Source organism: Maniola jurtina, chromosome Z (assembly GCF_905333055.1).
Source record: "Maniola jurtina chromosome Z, ilManJurt1.1, whole genome shotgun sequence".
Lineage (NCBI taxonomy): Eukaryota > Metazoa > Arthropoda > Insecta > Lepidoptera > Nymphalidae > Maniola > Maniola jurtina.
In genome coordinates, this window is record NC_060058.1 from 7567137 (window position 1) to 7590355 (window position 23219).

Sequence of the window (23219 nt, forward strand, 5' to 3'; positions counted from 1 at the left end):
AGAAATTATTATTATTCCTGTTCTACATCAACCTTCTACCCTTAAATATTATATCTGTTCCAATGCATAATCTAATCAATAATTTAAATGAACATGTTGACGTATTTTCTGTATCGGATTCTTACACATGTACTCCTGAAATAGCACATACCTACCTACAAACCCCGGAAATATATCTAAAAGTTTTAACTCAAAATATTAGATCTATAAGTTGTAATTTTAATAGTTTTCTAACACTTTTAAAGCGCTTAAAGTTTGATAACGACATCATAGTTTTAACGGAATGCTGGCTGCAGTGTAATAATAATCAAATTATACCACCCATTCAAAACTACTCCATGCGTCACACAACTAAGCACCGCAATCAGAGTGACGGTGTTGTCGTCTTTGTTGACTCAGATATACGACATAGCATTGAAGAGCCGGATTTTCAACTTTCAGCCTCAGGATTAATTATTAAACTAAACTGTGACGTAGCAATTCTTTGTGATTATCGATCTCCCTCGAATAATAATATTGATACGTTCATTGTTGCTCTTAGCAACATACTTAGCTCACTTGCTAAATTTAAAACCGTAATGATTACAGGTGATTTAAACTTAGACATCAAGCCCGGTTCTTTAGATTCTCGTTCTCAGGATTACCTTAACACACTCGCTTTCTATGGCTATTTGCCAGCCCACACATCACCAACGCGAGGCAACAACTGTCTAGATCATGTCATATTACGTACTAAATCGCCAGCTTTAACGCTTATTCTAGATACTACTGTTACTGATCATTATTCAACTTTAATAGCCCTTGAAAAGCATATTCACACATCTCCAGTATATCATACAGTTTCAAAAGTCAATTATGAAACACTAGATAAAACTATCGAAAAATTAGATTTATCATATATTAATAATATCCTAAATCCTGACATAGCTACTGACTGTCTTATAAATTCGCTGACCCAAGCTATTACTGAAAATACAACTATCTTAAAAATCGCCAATAGAAAGAGAACCTTAAAACCCTGGATTACCCAAGGGTTATTAAGATGTATGCGTAACAGAGATTCGATGCACAAACAAGTTAAAAAGTTTCCAGATAATGAAGTCCTTAAACTTACATATAAACGGTACAGAAATTTTTGTTCTAAAGCTATAAAAAAAGCAAAACGGTTATATGAATCACAAGAAATAGATAATGCAGGAAATAACATGAAACAGTTATGGGACACGCTCAAAAAAATATGTTTCACTTCAAAACCTAAACAACACAGTCCACAATTATTAAGGTGTGACTATACTCCACTACAATCTTGTAATTATGTTAATAGCTTCTTCGTAAACGTAGCCAAAGATCTTGCTGACAAAGTAAGTCAGAATTCAACAACTACTACCTTTACCACAGTCTCGACCTCTGCTGCTTGCTTGTCATCATTTGTACTTGTTCAAACAGATACTGAGGAAATTATTTCTGTTATTAAATCGTTAAAACCTAATGCTGCCACTGGTTGGGATGGAATTTCTCCAACAATACTAAAAAGATATTCACAAATTTTGGCGCCTATTCTGTGTCACATTTTCAACCAAAGTTTTTCTTTAGGTCTGTTCCCAACAGCCTTTAAAAAGGCGATTATAATTCCAATTTTCAAAAGTGGTGATGATAAATCTATAAATAATTACCGGCCGATTGCTATACTTACGGCATTGTCAAAAATCCTTGAACGCTTGGTTTGCAAAAGACTAGTTCATTATCTTGAGCACTTCAATTTAATTTCTACCCAACAATTCGGTTTCAGGAAAAATAAAAGCACAAATGATGCTGTCCTTGAACTAACAAATAATGTTATTAACCACTTAAATAACGGTGATAAAGTTCTAACCGTATTTTTGGACCTTGCGAAGGCTTTTGACACAGTACCCATTCCTACTCTCCTGGTCAAGTTAGAAGGAATGGGTATTCGTGGTAATCAATTAAATTTCTTCCGCAGTTACCTTACTGGGCGAACACAAATGACCAAAATTGATAATAACATGAGTGATGAGTTACCAATTTTTTATGGCGTTCCGCAAGGTAGCATACTAGGCCCGACTCTCTTTCTCGTCTTTATCAACGACCTCTGTAACCTTCAAATTCCAAATGCCCAGTTAGTCTCCTTCGCCGATGATACAGCCATTACCTTTTATGCTAAATCTTGGACTGATCTTAAAAAAGCCGCCCAACTTGGATTTGACACTATGTACGATTGGCTACTTTCTCACTTTTTAACTCTTAACATTACCAAAACCAAACTTATGACCTATTCAATACGTACAAATACTCAGCCTACAACTCCTTTAACCATCAAAGTTCACTCTTGCTCAAATAGGCTAAATACCAACTGTAATTGTGATTGTATAGCTCCTACTGACAAAATTAAATATCTCGGTATTGTTCTGGATCAAAATTTAAACTTTAAAGACCATGTCGAATTACTTACTAGTAGAGTGCGAAAATTAATTTTTATTTTCAAAAACCTACGAAACATTGCAAATTCCACTGTAATCCGTAATGTGTATTATGCTTTATGCCAATCAATAATTCTATACTGCATCACTTGTTGGGGTGGCACTGCTAAAACTACTCTAAAGCCCCTTGAAATTGCTCAGCGAGCCATACTAAAGGTGGCAACTTTTCGGCCTATCCTATTTCCTACTACCATACTGTATAAAGATTGTGGCGTCCTTAGTGTCAGAAAGCTTTTTATTTTAAATATAATTTTACATCAGCATAAAAACACACCATATAGACATATTGAAAAGCGGCGTCAAGATAAGATCTGCACTTTACGTGCGCCTAAATTAGCTTTTACCAAGCGATTCTTCTATTATCTTGGCCCTTTTTTATATAATAAGATTAATGCAGAATTACCCATTTATAACTTACCGCTTACTCAGTGTAAAAAGAAAGTTACATCCTTTTTGATGAATAAATCTTATGAAGAAACAGAAGATTTCTTACAGTCTATCAGTAAATCTACTATATTCACCATAAAAAATAATAATTAACGTGAATTAAAATAAGAAACCTATTAATTGTTTCTATTTTTTATCTTAATCATTTTACAGATTTCTAAATTTTTAACTTTTTAATTAATTGCTTTTTCACGCACCCCTACACATTTTCACTCTCTTATAATCTCGCTCACACACTCTCTCTATCACGCACACACACTCGCGCATACACACACACCCACACACACACACACACGCACGCACACACACACACACACACACACACACACACACACACACACACACACACACACACACACACACACACACACACACACACATACACACAGAAACTCACATTCAAACACACACCCACACACTGTGCACCCTACTTTTTTATTTCCCTATTTATTTTTAGATAACTGAGGGAGAGGGCTGGCTATCCTTAACACAGATGTAAAAATCTAGCTAGGATAGCCAGTCCTTGATCTTGCAACACTCAAAAACAAAGCTATGTTACTAATTACTAATTATCTTACTTTGTCATCAAAAATTTGTTAAGTACCAAATTGTATAATAATCTAGTCTTAGTACATTGTTCAACAGTGTTTAAATTTGTGTGTTGATGTGTTTATGTTTTGCTCAATAAAATTTATTATTATTATTATTATTATTATTATTATCTTTTATATAAATCTATTTAGTGGTACGAAGTTAGGCGTAACGACGAGGGTGGCTACTCTGTAACGCGATTGTCAATCAGTCAACCTAAGCGCAAACAGAAATAAACAACAGAAAAGTAGTGTAAGTAGTTGATTACCTTTTCGAGCTTGTGGTATACGTCAGCCAGATCAACACCAGGGTATGGCGACATGCCGTACGTGGCGATCTCCCAAAGCAGGATACCGAAGGCCCACACATCGGACTTGGTGCTGAATGTGTTGTACGCGAGGCCCTCAGGTGCGGTCCATTTGATGGGGAATTTAGCACCGGCGTGCGCTGTGTATGTATCATCGCGCATGAGCCGAGCTAAGCCGAAATCGGCCACTTTGACAAGATGGTTTTCGCCAACTAAGCAGTTCCGAGCGGCGAGATCTCTGCCGGATAGAAAAATTAACAAGTAAATTAACTTGTAAGCCCTAAGTTAAAGAGTTTTATTTTATTAAAAAAAAAAAGACCAACTGATGACGTTGCCGCGCCTAAGGTTATTGTAACAATATAGGTAATAAAAATATCGATATGCATATATGCCAAAAAAAGGGCTTCACAATCATACCTATGAATAAAGGAGCGGCTCTCCAAATAGCTCATGCCCGATGCAATTTGCGTGGCCATGTACATAAGAACGACCGCGTCAATGTGCTCGCGGTTGCCAGTCCTCAAATAGTCCAGCAGGTTGCCACGACTCATGAACTCGGTGATGATGTAGAATGGAGGCTCGCGGGTGCACACCCCTAGCAGTTGCACTAGGTTAGGGTGACGCATCTCCTTCATAATGGCCGCCTCCTCGAGGAAATCTTTTAGTGCCATTGTGTCGTCTTTGAGAGTTTTCACCGCCACCTGTTGATATAAATTTAAGTTTGATATGCAGAGAAGTTTATTCGTAGCGCGCTCCAAATAAACGTAGATTAGTTATTTTTTAACAAACAAACAAATCAACAAACGAAAAATGTAGCACCGTTGATGCAATTTTCACGTCATCTCTCGAAAATTAGATGAACTAAGTACATCTTCACTACACTCAACTTGACAGGCACGCAGTAAGCCATAAGGGTTCCTCTATCACTATTTTGATACGGAATGCTAAAAAAAAGTGTATATAGTAACGAGCGCTAGGGAAATTAAAAAGAAATAACTTTAAAGTCCCCTATGTGCCATGAATGCGGCACCTATGTCACTAATTGGATACAAAACATCGTAGAGTTCTTTTTCCATATAATTTAATTAAAACGAAACAAAATATAGAACTCTATATTCAATAGACAGAAACGTAATTTTACTCTATAAAGTTATTATAATTATTATAATCCAGTAATTAACAGGAAGTTATTGGTTAGGTCCGTACTCCGTAGGCATTGAATGAAGTGTACCTAATACAATCCATACTTAATATTATAAATACGAAAGTATGTACGTCTGTCTGTCTGCTAGATTGTCATGGTCCATTCATTTAATCGATTTTAACGAGATTTGGTACACACGTAACTTGCATCCAAGGGAAGGGCATAGGCTCCTTTTTATCCCGTAAAATAAAATAATTCCTACGAGATTTTTAAATACCTAAATCTAGAGTCAGATCTAAATACCTGAATCTGAGGCACATCCGAGATATCTTCCCGGATGATGGAGAGAACTCGGATGACGGAAGTCGGATCTTGTGCGTAAGCTACCATACAAATAATTATATGACTACTTCGGAACGTATTTTCACGGATTCGGATCGGATGCAGTGCGTAATCAAAACGTCGAATTAAATTTTCAAAGACTATCAAATCAAATGGATACTGAATGTCATCGCAAAGCCATAATAGATTTGATTACGTAGGTAGCTCAATAAGTGCCTGCACTGAACAATAATGGACAGTGACATTTAGGTGACCTAGAAGCATTACAATTGCCTCGAAGCTCATTTTCTCAACAGGTATACTCAATTAAAGACTGTTATTTCACCTCTATGACTGGGATAGTAATAGTAATAAGAATGCTGTGCCTGTCATTTTATTTTTCTGTTGTTTTTGTTATTTACTTTTTGTTGTTTCTGTTGTTTTACTTTTTGTTGTTTCTGTTATTTTATTGTTTGTTGTTTCTGTTAATTTATTTTTTGTTATTTCTGTTATTTTATTTATGTTAACATTTTTTTTAAATAGGGTAATAATGAGAGAATAAATGAGAGTACAATAGCTGTGCGAACTATATTGCACTTTATTGCGTTGTACTTAAACTCGCTATTTATTTAAAGATCTTTGCGAAATGAGCCTTCTGCACCAGTGAGGTACTATCTGTGGTATTATTTTGGCCTCAACATGTTCCTTAGAATGGAAACTCACCGTCATGTTACACCTCTTCCAAGCAGCTTCATACACGTCCCCGTACTGGCCACCACCAAGCTTATGTTTCATCACGATGTCAGTGCGATCGATCTCCCATTCGTCGGGAGGTGCGAGCGGGAACACGGTGGGCTTGTTTCGCTTCGGTGCCGGGTAAAGGAGCTGCGTAATCAGCCCGTCGCCCAGCACTGAATGGTGGTGTACTAACTCCGCCAGTGTACCGAACTTGGACTCCGATGTGACGTACACCTGTTTTAAAACATCAGTTTATTATCCTAATCCATACTTAATATTATAAATGCGAAGGGGTTTTTCTGTCTGCTAGCTTTTCACGGCCCATTTGTTTAATCAATTTTGACAAAAAGTACAAAGATAGCTTGCAGATGGACCATAGGCCGCCTTTTGTCTCGGCAAAACAAAGAGATCCCACTGGATTTAAAAAAAACCTTATTTCACGTGGCAGCCATTATCTATTTGGTACAGAGATAGCATCCCGTATACGGATATAGGCTACTTTTATTCCCAGAAAACCTATTGAGATTTTAAAAAACCTATATCCACGCAGATAAAGTCGCGGGAATCATCTAGTTATGAATAAAAATCTTTCTGCATCATATGGCCGTGCTGGATGCATGAACGAAAAGACCAATTCGGACCTCCAAAGAATCCTCCAATGGGGACCACCCATCCAGTTACCGATTTGGGTCAACGTTGCTTAACCCGAACAATCGACTGATTATGTATGCCACCATAATCTTATTATTTATCAAATCGACTTCATCACGATACCTAAAGTAATCAAGGTTTTTTTCGTAACGCCTACCGAAGCTTTCAATAACAAAAAAGCTAGTTATAAAAGATACTACGATTATACTATGCCCAATGACTAGTCCAATGGGAATTCTGGGACTTGCCGCTGACAAAATGCAATCTGGAAAGCGCCCCTATACAATTACTGAGATGACATGATTAAATCTCAAGGGATCGCAAAGTAATATTACAATAGTCAAGTCGACCAATGTGGTGTAAATAGACCTACAAAAACTTAATTTCCTTTACCAAGCACGATATGAAGAATTTAAACTAAGAACAAGGACTCCGCCACGATGTGACGCCTTAGCTAGAAATATATTTTAGTTCAAAAAAATTGTAATAAAGTAGAAATACATAATTACAGTAGCAGGCAGGAAATATTGTACATCGACCTTATTTCCTACTGGGTACTGTATTTATGTTAACTAGTTTAGTCCAATCGGTAAAGGACTTTCATATTCTTAGTTTGGACATTATATACGAAGTAAATAGAATTCGAAAAAAACTTATTCATTAACTAGCTGATGCGACTTCGTCTCTTTCAAAATTCCGTGGGAACTCTTTGATTTACCGGGATAAAAAGTAGCCTATGTGTTAATCCAGGGTATAATCTATCCCGGTCCCAAACAGCCAAATTAGTACGAGTTAAGACAACAACGGCAACGCAGATAAAAGATAATTTAAGAAAAGAAAAATTGAATTTTATTAAATAATGAAAGATGCACAATGTTTAGAAATGTATACGTAATGTTTTGCATGGATGTTATATTCGGAATGTCGACACGATCTAATTCTCTACTTACCTTGCCGTCGGAGTCCTCATTAATGCGGTAATGGTAGACGCGACCTTCGTATCGCAATGATATACTTCTTTGGCCAGGACTAGACTCGGACTCACGTACCTAGAATAAACAATCGCATTATAATTATTATGAAAATGATACTATTTTGTCTTTTTAACATTAAATTTTACATAGCATATGTGTTTTGATCAAACTTAAAATTATATTAACTGCGATATTTCAAGTTATGTCCAATGTCCATTTCTTAATTAATTTCAATCGAAACAATAGTTAATAGGGCTATACGAACTAGAAACAGTAACAAATTGAACTAAAGTTTCATTAATTAGTTTAGTAGTCCTGTATTTTTTAATTAAATACGGTAGGCAGCGTCAAGTAAAAATCAATATTTATAGGTAAACAATGCGAAAGCAAACGTGAGTTGAGGTAAAAAGTTATAAAATAACCATGAATACATAAATTTACCTAGTCTACGTCACAATATAAAACATAGAATATTATAAATTTAATGCGTGTGTTCGTTCGCTTATTCGGTCGTTACCTATGGGTTAATTTAAGTTTCGATAGTAAGTAAAACATGAATCATTTATAAATTATGTCTTTCGTTTGATTGTGTTAAAGCATCGTACTCACGAGGAAGCTGCCATTGATCCCTGAGGAGAGCAGGTATTCAGCGGCATTGCGCGATATAGGCCCATGGTACCACGAATGTTTTTCCAGGGAGTTAACCGGGGTTACGTAGTTGCTTGGCACCCATCCAACGCCGCCGGAAAGTGTGTGCGCCTCGCACCACTCGCCGCTTTTATTGTAGCTCATTATACGCACTTGCTCTCCTGCGATAACAATCTCTATAAGAGAAATGTATAATATGAAAACACATATCATACAATGCCTACGCCGCGGGACATTCTTGATATGTATTTTGACATTATAAATTTCCTTCAGCTGTAAATGTAAATAAATTATTACATTCAATTATATACAGAGTGTAACCAGAACGTTAGCAAAAACTTAGCGCTATTATTATACTTCCTAAACACAATCAAATACCAATTACTTTAATAAATAAATTGCCTTGTTTTGTAGTTTCAGTAATTTAGTATGTTTCAAACCCGCAATGTATAGCGTGCAAAATTAAATGAAGTACAAATTTTTTTTAACATTCAGTTGTTAGATACCTAACAAGTTAACGTTAACGGTACATGTAGTATGGAGATTAGCTTACAGAAAAACATTATGTTTTGTCATTTTCTACAATAATTTTGCCTTACTTATGTCCGCACAGAAAGTTACATTCAGGGTTTTGAGGCCTTAGTTAAACTTTTTAAGTTAAGAGCCAATTCACACCAAGCACGTACACGTGACCACGCGCGTAGTGGCGCGCGTGAATCCATGGACATGACAGCACGCCTTACGTCTACGCGAACGTTCACGTCACGCAAGCGGTATGCCATATCTCATACAGTCCCATACATTACAACGTCGTGGTACGCGTTACGTCTACGCTTACGTACTACATACGCGTTTGGTGTGTCCCAGCTTTAAAAGTTTAAAATACCAGCTGCTCGATTGCGATAGAATGACAGCTACAATGTCACGATCGCAATCATCTCTGATTGGTTGACGGCTTCTCACTATTAGCTATAATGCATTGTTGCAACAAGAATAGCATAAATTCAGCCAATCACAATAATTACGATTGTAATAATGATTGATGCAGGTTTTTCGGAATCGACCTACAGATTAAATCGACTATTACAAGCTCGTTTACTGAAATGGTAGGTATTAAAAATGTAGTTATGAGCAACCATAGATCAGTAGGCCTAGGTTTACTGGTCTGGGTGAGCGGCAAATGGGTAAACAACGTTAACCAAGTTTAATAAATAATTGAATAAATTGGTGTTCTGCGGCGTGCCTAAGTAATTGGTTTATTTTAAGTTATAGATTCGTCATAATCTAAGAAAACTGAAAACTGATGTTATATGAAAACACTTTGTTTAGAAGTATTGCGTTAAATGATACTTTTATCTCTAATTATGGCAACCTAATATGATCGTTTTCAAATCCAATAATGTAAAAAGAATAACCTATTAGTTTACCGTTTGGCTAAAATACTGAGAAATTCAACTTTAAGGGCTAATCTTAATTAATATCAACGTATTTCAAAGTAGGAAATAGGGGATCTAGAAATTGCTGCAGTAATAGCTTGCTATGTCATTAACCGACGAGGGAGCGCCAGTGTGCAGAAATCATTGTTTATTAGCCACACAGTCTGCGCCTAAAGTCTGGTAGTATTTTAACAAAAGTTTAGAGTATTTGAATCTTTTTCTTACCTCGAACTAAGAAATACAAACTTATTTTTATTTAAGTCTGTCAAGATTCGTGACTTTAGCCAAACCAGTCTTGCGCATAGTGTTTTTTGTAGAGTAGGTACTATAAATTGTTAATTTAAAGATCATATCCCGTCCTTTTTAGCGACATTAATACAGAAATGCAGATACTCTACATTTAGTTTAGAGAAAGACATCAGGAACCACATCAATCTCTATTAAGTAATCTAAATCAGTTTATATTTCATTTCCTCTTGAAAATAATCTAAACGTGTCTTGTCACTGTTAAATGCGAACCGAACAGTAATTTACGTGTATATCTCGTGATGTACACTGACAGAGATACGTGTAGCTTGCAATTTGGAGACGGATATAGAATGCCGGAAAATCAAAGAGCTCCCAAGGGAATTTCAATCCTAAATCTCCGACGAAGACGTGGATATTATCCCTAGTTGTTCAATAAAAATGTTCATTGATTCATTTCTCGATCCTATAGCAACGTTCCCAGAAGTTTGCTGGCAAAGAGCTTTGTATATATAGAAGTACACGAAGATGGTTCACTCAACAAAATCACTAACATTACGCAGCCGAAGTTGCCATACCATGTATTATAAATTCATAACATAAGAAAGTGCAATACGAAAGTCTGTTTTCCCTTGCCATAAGCAGACTGGTAAAAGCGACTGAGCATATACTTCTTTCCTTCTATTGAAATATTAAGGCGAAGTCCTTTAATATTTATATCCCACGCTTATGCATCCCATATTCTTAGATGAAATAATGATTGGACGTTTTTTTTCTATTTATCTCTGTATGTATTGTATATAAAAGTAGAATCTGACTGAGTGACACATCAACATAGACTCCACTAAGAAAGGAATTTCAGAAATTTTGCCCCAGCTAAACTGAAGTCTGCCAGCTAGTGCCTATTATTTAAATACCTAAGTACCTATGTAAATTGTATTTTATTTTAAACAGATCAGATTTTATATAAAATTCTATTATGTGCCTTTAATAAGTTAAGTTTATTTTTAACAATCTAAAGTATTTTTTTAATTATTATTGTATGCATGTAAGTAAACCTACAAACGTTTACAGTGAATTACAATGAAATAAGACGATCTTTAATATTGTAAATCGTGTTAGGTTTATAAACAGTTCTTATAGATTACATGATTTTCAATTTTTCGCGAACTTTTTTATTCGAATTTTAAAAACTGCAGAGAAACTTAGCAATGAACTAATAACTCTTTAAAAAAATTTATCTGCACGGCTCTTTAAACGGACTTTCATATAGTCCACGCATTTTCATTGCGAGAATAAGTTTGTTCTGTCTGTATGTAAACTGAGTTGATCTTCGCTAAGTGAAATGTTGAACTCACTAAAATATGTTAAAGCTTAAGTTACATAAAAACTATAAAATAAACTACCGAAGAGAATTACTATAAAATAGGCCAACTTGGCACCCGACCCCCACGACGCAATGTGGGTATTAAGTAAATGAAACCGGTCAGTAGTTACAAATAACTGGTTAAGTGCGTATCATAAGCCAAAAATTTTCGAATCTCACTTTTCAATTTCATGTTATGGCGACAGGCGATATCCTGTTTTTTTTTAAATTTTTCAAAAACAGTTGTGGCAGGCGGGCTAACAGATGGACAGGCAGACAGATTGTGAGATAGTCGAAGTAAGTAGAACACTGGGGGACTAGACATTGTCAGCCGGAACGTTTATAACGAGTCTACGAGTCTATGATTTAGATTTTTATTTCATGCAAATACCTTTTTTGAGGCTAAGTTGGTTTTCGCCGCCCGCTTGAAAGTCGTAGAGAGCAACGAAAAGTTGAGGGTCATCTTCTTCGTGGTGCGCTAGTAAGTTTTCTTTTGAAGTCCATCTGAGACAAAAAAGGTCAAAATTACCTATAAGCAGCAGCCGGAGCTCTACAAACCAATAACTTTAGCTTTACAAACGTATGATGGCGACGTATCAAACGCTGCTCCTAGAAGTTGTAATGCAAGGAAAAAGAATTATACATTACATAATCCCAAGCCCCTACTTGAGCGAGAGCTTTATATAGGAATTCAAGAGTTTGAAAGAACTGGGATTAAATTCCACAGCACCAAAGCTAATTAGTTCCAGGCGTGGAATTCACCTTGCTTAACCAACTGGCCCATCAACAGCTCAACCTCAAGAGCTAAGTTCTTGTGGCTATGTTTCCTGTTCCACCAACCCTGTTCACTCATTGAAACAAAATCAATGAGCTCAATACAATACATCTGCTGTAAGTTTTGTAAAATGGGTCTAAGATACCATATTATTGTATTACTAGCTGATGTCTATGTGTTAATCCAGGGATTAATCTATCTCAATTCCAAATTTCAGCCAAATCCGTCCAGTAGTTTTTGCGTGAAAGAGTAACAAACATACCCACATACACATACACACATTCACAAACTTTCGCCTTATAATATTAGTGTGAAGTGTGTTGTAGTGTGATCGGGATCGAATAGAAAAAACAAGTGCTGCAAGTTACATATAAACATCAATCATGGTATAACACTCTGGTGTAACTGTGATCCCTACACCGAATGATAAAAGAGCTGATACATCAAATTGTTTAAAGAAGTTTTATCAAACTGACTGTTCCTAACATCTAGATTAAAGAGTCTTTTGAATAAAAAACCGCATTCAAATCTGTCCATCCGTTTGAGCGTTATGTTACCACAGGCAGACACAGAGCCACAGACAGACAAAGCGGTCAAACACTTATAATACCCCTCTGTTTGCTCGGGGTGAATAAATCAGTCAAAATATAAAGGGCTTTCTGGCATAGAAAATTTTTCAGAAAATAAATGGCGTTTTGGATAAAAAATCCAAAAAGCCAAATTCAAATTATAGTTTTATTAAAAAACTGACCAAGTGCAAGTCAGATACACGCAGCGAGGGTTCCGTACTCGGGTATTTTTCCGACATTTTACTTTTCCGACATTTTACACGATAAATCAAAAACTATTATGCATAAAAATAAATAAAAATCTGCTTAAGTATGTACAGGTATATATTATATACTTGTACATGTACCCTTCCATATAATACCCCACTTGGTAAAGTTATCTTACTTTGAAAATTGAAAACACTAATTATTTGTTCATGAACACATTTTAATCTTGTTTTTCGTGATGTAACCACAAATTCACGGTTTTCGGATTTATTCCTTTACTTGTGCTATAAGGCCTACCTACCTGCCAAATTTCATGATACTAAGTCAACGGAAAGTACTTTATAGGTTACCTTGATAAACACGACAGACGGACAGACGGACATACAGGCAGAGAGACAACAAAGTGATCCTATAAGGGTTCCGTTTTCTTTTGTTGTACGGATCCTTAAAAATAAACAAATTAAGTTTTGAAACCTCGAATTACTGGTTTTTGAAAAATAATAATTAACTCCTCAAAAGGGGTGGTCCATTACAATGGATTAATAGAATCCAGGGCCTCCCAGATAAAGCCCACAGCGTACATGACTGCGCCAGGTCACTGAAAATTAAAAAAAAAATGCTGCAAACCTGTTAGCGCTATCGAGCGGCTGCGGAGTGGCAGGCGCGGCGGAAGCACCTTCGCCGTCTGGCAAATCCGGGATGTGGGGCAGCGGCCGACTCTGCAAGAGGGCCTCTGTAACAAAGAAACAACAACTTTGAATAGTTATACCAGAGTAGACCGCAAGCGCCTTGTGGTCCATCATGCCGTTCATCACTATTCCAACTAGAACCTGCCGGTTTCTTCAATGCTCATTATATGATTTATAAGAAGTATCACGATAGTCAATAATGAACAAGATAAAGTTGAAAAATAAAACCCGATTGCGATCGTCTTAAGAGGAAAACCTATGCGAATGACATTGACGATTTCACCTTCAAACTAGCAATTTTGACATGTCATGACCCTCTATTGACAATTAATCAAGCAGACATTTCAATCTGCGAAATTTACGCGGACTTTTAGTATTTTGACGTAGGAGGGTAAAAGATCCAGTACATGAACGAATAAGGACTACCCTGACTTTGACCTAAAATTAAGATATATGAGAATCGTTCTATATATAATTTTTATATTTTTTTTTATCTGTGTCTATACACAGTAGGTATACACTCTTAAATTATTTAAATATCAAAAACGCAAAAAAATGCGTGGTATTAATTATTATAAATTATTTTATTTAACAAAAGGATAAATTGCCAGTAAATGAACTGGGAATTTCAGTGAATGAACGAACTCTATCTAGTGCATAAACTCTCGATTCCTATTAATAACTTCTTAAGTATATTTTCGCCTTGGAATTTTAAAAAAAATGTCAGATGTTCAGTTTTTGACTTATTGTATATTTTTTTCTACATTTTGCGCGATAAATCAAAAACTATTTTACATAATAATAATAAATAAAACCTGTTTTAGAAGACTGCAAGTTACAATAGAGCCGCTTGGAACAATTTTTTTTGCTGTTTCTTCTGGTAATATTCACAATGCAGAAATAATAATCATCATGGTGTTTAGATGGTTTGCGCCAAATTATAAAAATTTTTTTTAGTAAAAGTAGTTAACTATTCTTATTTGCTCATAAACGCAACGAGGAAATACAGCTTCCACATATAAAAATTTGAGTCCAGGCCTTGCTGTTAGCTGCTAATGGGTTCTCAAAGTAGCCCGAGTATGCTTGTTTTACTGGGCACAAAAGGAAAGAATGAAAGGAGCTTACCCAGTACATCTTAAAAGATCCGTTATAGATACATGCATCCTGCCATGCCTTACCTATGCCAGCCAAACATGGGTCCAGACAAAGAATATAAAAAGAAATAGTGACTTGCTAAAGGGCGATGGCAAGGTGCATAAATTAAGCAAAAAATATTCAAAGTGAGAATTGAAGACATAAGAAAAAAGACAAAGCCTACAGACACCTTGAGACATGCCCTAAAACTGAAATGCAAATGGTCATATTGTATCGATTTTTACAGATGAAAGAAAGACAGGTAGGTAGACCGAAGACGCGTTGGTCTAATGCTATTGTGCAAATCGCGAGAGAAAATTAGCTTGATAGTACCAAAGACAGAGAGAAATGGGGATACCCAAGAGGGATCCATATCCAAGAAAGCAGAATACCAGAATAAATATAAAAAAAATTCAAAAGAAAAATAAAACCGACTTCAAAATCACAAACACTAAAAAGTAAAAAATAATTTAAGTTATTGTGGTTTTTGAAGTCGGTTTTATTTTTATTTTGAAAATTTTTTATTTCAAAATTTTTAGTGGCCCCACTGTACTATAATAATATGCCATGCCCAGCTAAAACCCTACTGTTTACTAAGCAATTACACTGATCGCGAGCAATTTGCTCTTATCCATTGAGGAGTTCTGTTCTCCATCTCAGAAGATATTCATCAGAACTTCATCAAATTTATATGGGACCACCTGCAAAGTATACCTAGCTTTTCAAAAAAAATAAAAATCCAGATCGGTCCAGGCGTCTTTGAGCAATCGGTGAACATACATTAAAAAAAAAATTGAATTTGCTCTTATCCATTGAGGAGTTCTGTTCTCCATCTTCAAAGATATTCATCAGATCTTTACCAAATTTATATGGGACCACTTGCAAAGTATACCCTATCAAACAAAAAAAAAATCCAAATCGGTCCAGGCGTCTTTGAGTAATCGGGGAACATACATAAAAAAAAAAGATACCAACGAATTCAGAACCTCTTCCTTTTTTTAAAGTCGGTTAAAAATATACTAAGATTTACTAACATGGTGTTATACCATAGAGTAGCAAACAGAGGCAAAGCTTCTAAGAAGCGAGCAAAATTTATAACTATTTTGGTAGGGCTGGCACTGGAGGATACAATTTAATTAACAATAGTTATTTGTTCAACAAGATGGTAAAGTTTGTTTTTGTTGTGATTGCCTAGTTTAAATATCGATCTTTAAATATCGATCGATAGATCTAAATATCGATTTTGAACGAAATCAGTCAATTTAGAAAGAATTATAAATGGTGCCAACTTTTTTAAATTTTGGTTACAGGTTCCTATTTTGTGATCCCAGGGAGCTCTAAATATCGATTTTGAACAAAATCGGTCAATTAACAAAGAATTTCAAAATGGCGTCGACTTTTTTAAATTTTGGTAACAGTTTCTTATTTTGTGATCCCAGGGAGCTCTAAATATCGATTTTGAACGAAATCGGTCAATTAACAAAGAATTTCAAAATGGCGTCGACTTTTTTAAATTTTGGTAACAGTTTCTTATTTTGTGATCGCAGGGAGCTCTAAATATCGATTTTGAACGAAATCGGTCAATTAACAAAGAATTTCAAAATGGCGTCGACTTTTTTAAATTTTGGTAACAGTTTCTTATTTCGTGATCCCAGGGAGCTCTAAATATCGATTTTGAACGAAATCGGTCAATTAACAAAGAATTTCAAAATGGCGTCGACTTTTTTAAATTTGGTAACAATATCCTGTTTTGTGATCCTAGGGATCCTCAGATATTGATTTTGAACAAAATCTATGACAGTTCAAGAAAATAGATTTTAAACACTATTTAAATTATTATCATTAACATTAAATTAAATGAAAACACGACGCGCGACGTGTACTGCAGCCCCTGAGCTTGAGCACAGGCCGAGCCGATATAAACCGATTTCTCTCCGTACGCGACGTAGCGCCTGTGCTCACGCACACACGCGCCTCAAGCTTGTAGTAGTGTACCTATCGTAGCGCGCTTGTATGAAGCTTTGACTCTGTTCGCTACTCATGTGGTTATACAACGCAATACCACACTAACAAACACTCGTACAAACATACAGACAAGTATATACTCACACACACTCACACACACACATGGACGCACGCACACGCACTTTTGAACGGTTTGAACGGAACACGGTTTTGAAATTGAAATTGAAAAAAGTGTAAGAATTTGTAAGAAAATATTTAAAAAAGGTATATCAGCCGGTTTTTTATTCCAGCTCTTAATACATGTAAAAACGTCCAATCTGTTCATTTACTTGAGCCTTTACCCTAGTACCTAATTATATCGACCGCCCCATATCAAAACAAAGTAAATGTCATTTTTCCGAAAATCGTTTTATGTCATAAGCCTAACTTTCATAGTATGTCCCGTTGTATTGTAAGGACACCCACATTAAAGTAAAATTAAAAGCTAATAAGTCGCTTTGACCATTTTAAAACATAGTAAGTCTATGAACTGGCTAGGTTTTTTATAGATTAATGCGCCTTACTAAGTTTTTCAAAGGAATTAGATAAAATAAAATAAATATCACCCATTATCTAAATACCATGTCAAAACAGTCAATACTTAATGATGCATTAAAACTTAAAAGTAAGATAGGAAAAGTCAATGACCTCTACATGTCAACTGTTAAATATGGCTTGCAAGGGAAATACTTTGCATACTTACATAATGTTTTTAAGGTTCCATATCTCAAAAGGAAACACGGGACCCTTATAGGATCACTTTGTTGTCTGTCTTTCTGTCCGTCTGTCCGTCTGTCGTGTCTGTCAAGAAAACCGATAGGGTATTTCCCGTTAACCTAGAATTATGGGCAGGTAGATAGGTCTCAACTCTCATAGCCCAAGTAAAGGAATAAATCCGAGAACAAATTTCGTGATTCTAGATCAACGGGAAGTACTGTATAGGTTTTCTTGACGGACGGACGGACAAATGGACAGACAACGAAGTGATCCTTTAAGAGCTCCGTTTTTCATTTTGAGGTACGGAACCCTAAAAAAGAAAGTGATGCACATCTAATGAATAAATGTGTAGGCCAGTCTTCACACTAAAATATTTAAACCCCTTTAATTTAAAAACTGTCATAGCCTAGTGGTTAGAACGTCCGCCTCCTAATCGAAGGTCGGGGGTTCGATCCTGGAATCACGCACTACTAACTTTTCAGTTATGTGCGTTTTAAGCAATTTAATATTGTATATCAAATCTTTGAAAAGAGCAACCGCCGAGTTTCTTGTTGAAGACTACGGCCTAAACTTCTCTTGAATTTAAACCACTTACTAGGTTTTGATCTGAGAAAGAAATTTGACATTAATTGACAAAATTGAGAGACCTAAGCTTGTATAAGAACACAGAAGTGTCATAATTCGTGTTCACTTTGCCTAACGTCTCTCGGAGAGCAGAGAGAGATTTAAACTGTTTCTTATAATCACTGGCCATATTTCAAATGCGAAAGTGTGTTTGTTGGTTTAATATTCAATCACGCTGCAACGGAGCAACCAGTCGACGTGGTTTTTTGCATGGATACATTTAAAGACCTTGAGAGTGACATCTCTCTCCGCATCGTATTCTTTATTGCTGAGGGTTGTGACCTCTTTCCATTATTCCTACATCTAATGGTAGGTTTTCTTGGGATAATAATGCGGTGGGTTCAAAGAGCCTACGGAACTCGACTAGAAAAACGAGATTTTGACTCTTAGTTTTAACGGTTATGAATTAGTTATTATTATCAGTGATAAAATTGATTAGGGCTGCCAGGTAAAATGACATTTATCTCGGAAAATCAAAGAGTTTCCACGAGATTTTTTCCAAGTTTGCGCTACTAAGTACATATATTATGAAGAGGAAAGGTTTGTTTGTTTGTTATCGATAAACTCTGAAACTACTGAACTACTTGCACTAAAGACATAATCATCAACATCAACCGACAGACGTCCACAGTGAACATAGGTCTTTAATAGGGTCTTCCACATGCTACGGGTTTGCGCCGCCTGAATCTTTGCGCTTGCGCTTGACGACAATCATGCTTTAAAGAAAGCAATGATGAGGTCCAAGTTGGAGCACGCTTACCTGGAAGATGCCTATTCACTCTTGGCTTGCAGGTATCTATGGTATATATGGCAGGAAACACGGCCGCCGAAATGGCGTTCCAACCTTTAGGCTCTCCCCATTGCCCGCAGCATGAATCTGAGCTTCCTTATGATGGTTATATTATGTACATATAATATCTCATAAGAAATCTCTAACACACAATCCAGCTAAGTAAGTCCAATTTCGAAAAAAGCTAGCTAGCCGACAAATCTAACTCAGGCAGCCTTCGGGAACCTTCGAGATGTCTCTGTCCGAAATTCCTCAATGCTTGAAGAACAGTCTTTGAATAGTGCATGATGTCAGTGATGAAAAATGGATCCGAAATATAGGTCTTTTTTTTGTACACAGGAAATGCCTGACGCATACCCCTCCGTCATGTGGGGCTTGCACCAAACTTGCACTACTACGAAATCCATTTCGGAACACGGCACCCGGAACGAGGCGCGCTATCTCCTAACATAGGTATAATACCTATTTAGAACACTTACTATCTGTCATCATAATCTATGACAACCTCCGAGTATTTACCTGGTAAAACCGTAACTTTAGAATAAAATTTAGTATATAAGCAGGCTTCATTTAGAAATGAAAAAATCCCTATTTTATTTTTCAACGATTATAAACACAACTTTCATTCAAAAATAATAAGCTTATATTCATTTTAAATAATATTTTGCGACGAAATGACGCGCACAGTCCTTCCGCCATGACAGTCCAGTGGACACTGAATTCCATAGAGCGCCTGCAAGAAAATAAATAGCACAGGAAGTTTTTTGGTTAGTTTTAGATTATTTAAGAAACGAAAAACATTTAGTATAAAACTAACAGTTAAAATTGATTGCTAAACCTAAACATATCATTTTCTGGAGGTTGGCTTCAAAGTATCAAGATGTTAAAGAAAACTTTTACAGAACAAGTTGCGAACAGCAATGTTTTCAACTTGGTTTTTTTTTATTATTGGGATAATGTATACTAAATTAAAAAAGGCCCTTATAATCTTCACAAACTGAAGTTTTTAATTGCATGTATTTAATAGCTGTTAATGCTTTAGAAAAATAAACAATTTACTTCAAAGTACAGCATTTTTGCGATTTGTCAAATAGCAATTACCTTAATAAAAGCTGAAATATTAAAATGGATTTTCTGTCGCTTGGTATATTTTAATGTTGTACATTCATATTAATGAGCTCAGAAATTTTTCTTCTTTCATTTGACATCCCACTCGTACAAAAGCAAAAAAAAATTTTTTTGAGTCTACACTTTTTTTGATGTAACATCTGTTAGGTCAATTTTTTCATATAAAATATAGCCTATGTCACCTGGGCCTTGACAACGAATTATTTGGTCCCTCATTCATCAAAATCGGCCCAGTAGTATAGACACTACGGTGAAACGCACAGAATCTGGATACAAACATACATAGGCATACATAGACTGCTAAAATCATAACCTTTCCTTTCGGCTATGCCGCAGTCGGGTAAAAATACGACGCATTATGTCTGCAATAGCTGTCGTCAAGAGTAGGGATAAAAAGAATTACGGTGGACTTCACAAAGTGAAAACCTAAAAGAAATGTTCCAAGATTAGGGTAGGTATTAACTCTTTTAAAAAGTAATTTTGTAAGCGCACATCATGAACGAATGCAGTAAGCCGCCTAGCGTCGACGTCATTAAGAAGGCTTGGGGCTAAGCCTATTATGCATTGTCGAGAGGCTTGTTACGGCTACGGGCGATACTGGGGGCATTCATCAGATCTATTAGGTATCAGTTTCTAATATGTTTTAACGGTAACGCTTTTTGACATATATCGTCAAATTCAATCTCTACTTTAAGAGGGGTCTCTCCGTCACTCGCTTCGTACAAACGTAGTTCCAATTTCATTTAAATATTAAGCAACCAAAATCCATGAAATTTTGCAGACATATTCTAGAAACTAATATCTAAGTCTGTGGTTTTCCAGATTTCCGTTAAAATATTCGGTTTCAAAGTCACGCGGTCTTAAAAATTCACATACAAATCTTCGAGCCCCTGTAATTTTAAAACTACATATTTTTAGAGAAATCTAAAACACTACAGACATAGATATTAGTTTCTAGAATATGTCTGCAAAATTTCATGGAGTTTGGTTGCTTAATATTCAAATGAAATTGGAACTACGTTTGTATGAAGCGAGTGACGGAGAGACCCCTCTTAAAGTAGGGATTGAATTTGACGATATATGTCAAAAACCTTTACCGTTAAAACAAAATTCGTATGTCTATGGTTAAAACATATTAGAAACTGATACCTAATAGATCTGATGAATGCCCCCAGTATCGCCCCTAGCCGTATGAAACGAGTGACGGAGAGAGCCCTGTTAAATCAATTTTTAATATATAACTATCGTATAATTAAAGTACTATTGATTTTTATGTCATTAAAATAGAGCACGCGGTTCAATTGAAGGATGAAAATCTCGTGATGCTTTTCAAGTACTTTCATCTGTATAATGATATTTTATACCTACGTCACGGTATAATAACTGTAAGCAACGATGTTGATACCTACTTAATATTATAAAGAAAGAGTGCGAATTTTGTGAGTTTGTTTATGTAGACTGTAGAGGGAAATCTTCGGAACCACTGTTTATAAGCTAACGATGTATTTGTATAATGAGCACTCATAAGCCTCGTCTGCAGATTGGGCTACTTGTTTTACGCGCACTAAGACGGCAGATCCACAACAAAAAATTTGCATACAAAATTTGGATCTGCTACGGAATCAGTAATTAAAAGTAATAAATTACAGGCCTCTGATTGAGGACGAGCAGTGCGTTATCGTTAATCGTTCTATCATCAGCAAAACGCAGGAAGAATATCGGCAATAAAGGCTGTTTAGAAATTAAGTGATTTCACATTTACATTTTAAAACTAACCCAGAAGAGCCCACTTACACGCAATTTACGGGCGTAGATTTAACGGTTGGGTTACGTTAGTATCATAATTAAGTTCTTTGGAATTAGGTATACGATAGGAGAACCAGAGTGACCAACGTAGCAGAACGAATTAGCCAGCTGAAATGGTACCAGGCTACGTCTACCGCAGAACTGATGGCCGCTAGGGCAAACGTGTTCTGGGGTGGAGACTGCGTATCAGCGTGGTGTGTGGTAGTGCGCTCTTAGGAAGGCCTGTTGACCAGCAGTGGACGCAAACAGGCTGATTGATTGATTGATTGGGGTATACGTAGGTAGAAACCTGCCTCGCAACTTCTTAAAAGATTAACGACAGTATACAGCCGAACACTAAAAAGTTAATCAATTACTAAAATCATTCGAATGCGAATGTCTTTGAACAGCTTCAAATCTGTGTCCCCCGATCAGGGTTCTTACTCTGTACGTCTCCAAGTCGGCGCATTGGTTAGACTGCATCATTTACCACTTGAAAAGATCTCTGTTGAGCGCAAACAGTTTGTCAGTAAAACAAAAAACTGGTCAATTGCGAGTCAGCCTCGTATACGAAGGGTTCCGTACCGTCGTAAAAGACATTTTAATATTTTTATGTGTAACACAGCAAGTTAATGACAACAGCGGCATCTTTATGTTATTTAGTAAATTAATGTTATTGTGAACACATTTTAATTTTTTTTTGTGATGTGACCACATATTCTCTGTTTTCGGATTTATCCCTTTACTTGTGCTATAAGTCCCACTTACCTACCTAAATTTCGTGATTCTAGGTCAAAGGAAATTACCCTATAGGTTTTCTTGACAGACACGACGGACGGACGGAAATACAGACAGACAGACAACAAAGTGATACTATTAGGGTTCCGTTTTTCTTTTTGAGTACGGAACCTTAAAAATAACTGTTTGGTATTTAGTTTGGAGAGGCTGATGTAAAACAGATAGTTTCACTCAGTTTAAACCGAATTAAAACCAAGTCACACACATATCGCGGAAGCTTCGATCCGCATATGGGCACCGTAAGTTGAGCGCTACTGTGACTCACGGCGCCGCGCCGGGAGAGACTTCAATCATTACTACACAAATTTGAAAATTTAAAAAAAACGACTTACGTACGTGCATGTGTATGAAGTGAAGTCATGAAAACGCATTTATGAAGTCGGGCGAGCATAATAAATGAAACTAGAAATCTAAGCGTGAAGCTCTGTCGACTTCAACATACATACACGTGTAGAAACAAAAATTATTTTGTTAGTGGTTTTGGACATCTGATTTTTATTATGGACTATGGATTGCCTCACACGTAGGTGTAGCGCACCATATGCCCAAGTTTAAAGCTCTGGTTTCCTCCAAAAGCGGTGCCATTATGTAGCGGCCGTAATACAGCGGTGAATGACGTCACTAGAACGTTG

The 23219-nt window shown here is 36.2% G+C and overlaps 1 protein-coding gene across 2 annotated transcripts in view; it reads right to left on the minus strand.

The window, feature by feature from the left end:
* LOC123880071 (tyrosine-protein kinase Abl) overlaps window positions 1-23219 on the minus strand; it is a 46904-nt gene that overhangs the window by 15688 nt on the left and 7997 nt on the right. The window contains exons 2-8 of one of the 2 annotated variants that reach the window (XM_045927966.1): window positions 13546-13651; window positions 11759-11871; window positions 8281-8480; window positions 7648-7746; window positions 6032-6280; window positions 4261-4544; window positions 3805-4081 (exon numbers count right to left, since the gene is read on the minus strand). In XM_045927966.1, the coding sequence (XP_045783922.1) occupies window positions 3805-4081; window positions 4261-4544; window positions 6032-6280; window positions 7648-7746; window positions 8281-8480; window positions 11759-11871; window positions 13546-13651 (1328 nt within the window). Of the gene's footprint in view, window positions 1-3804; window positions 4082-4260; window positions 4545-6031; window positions 6281-7647; window positions 7747-8280; window positions 8496-11758; window positions 11872-13545; window positions 13652-23219 lie in introns of both variants that reach the window. The other variant, XM_045927965.1, reaches the window with a different exon arrangement.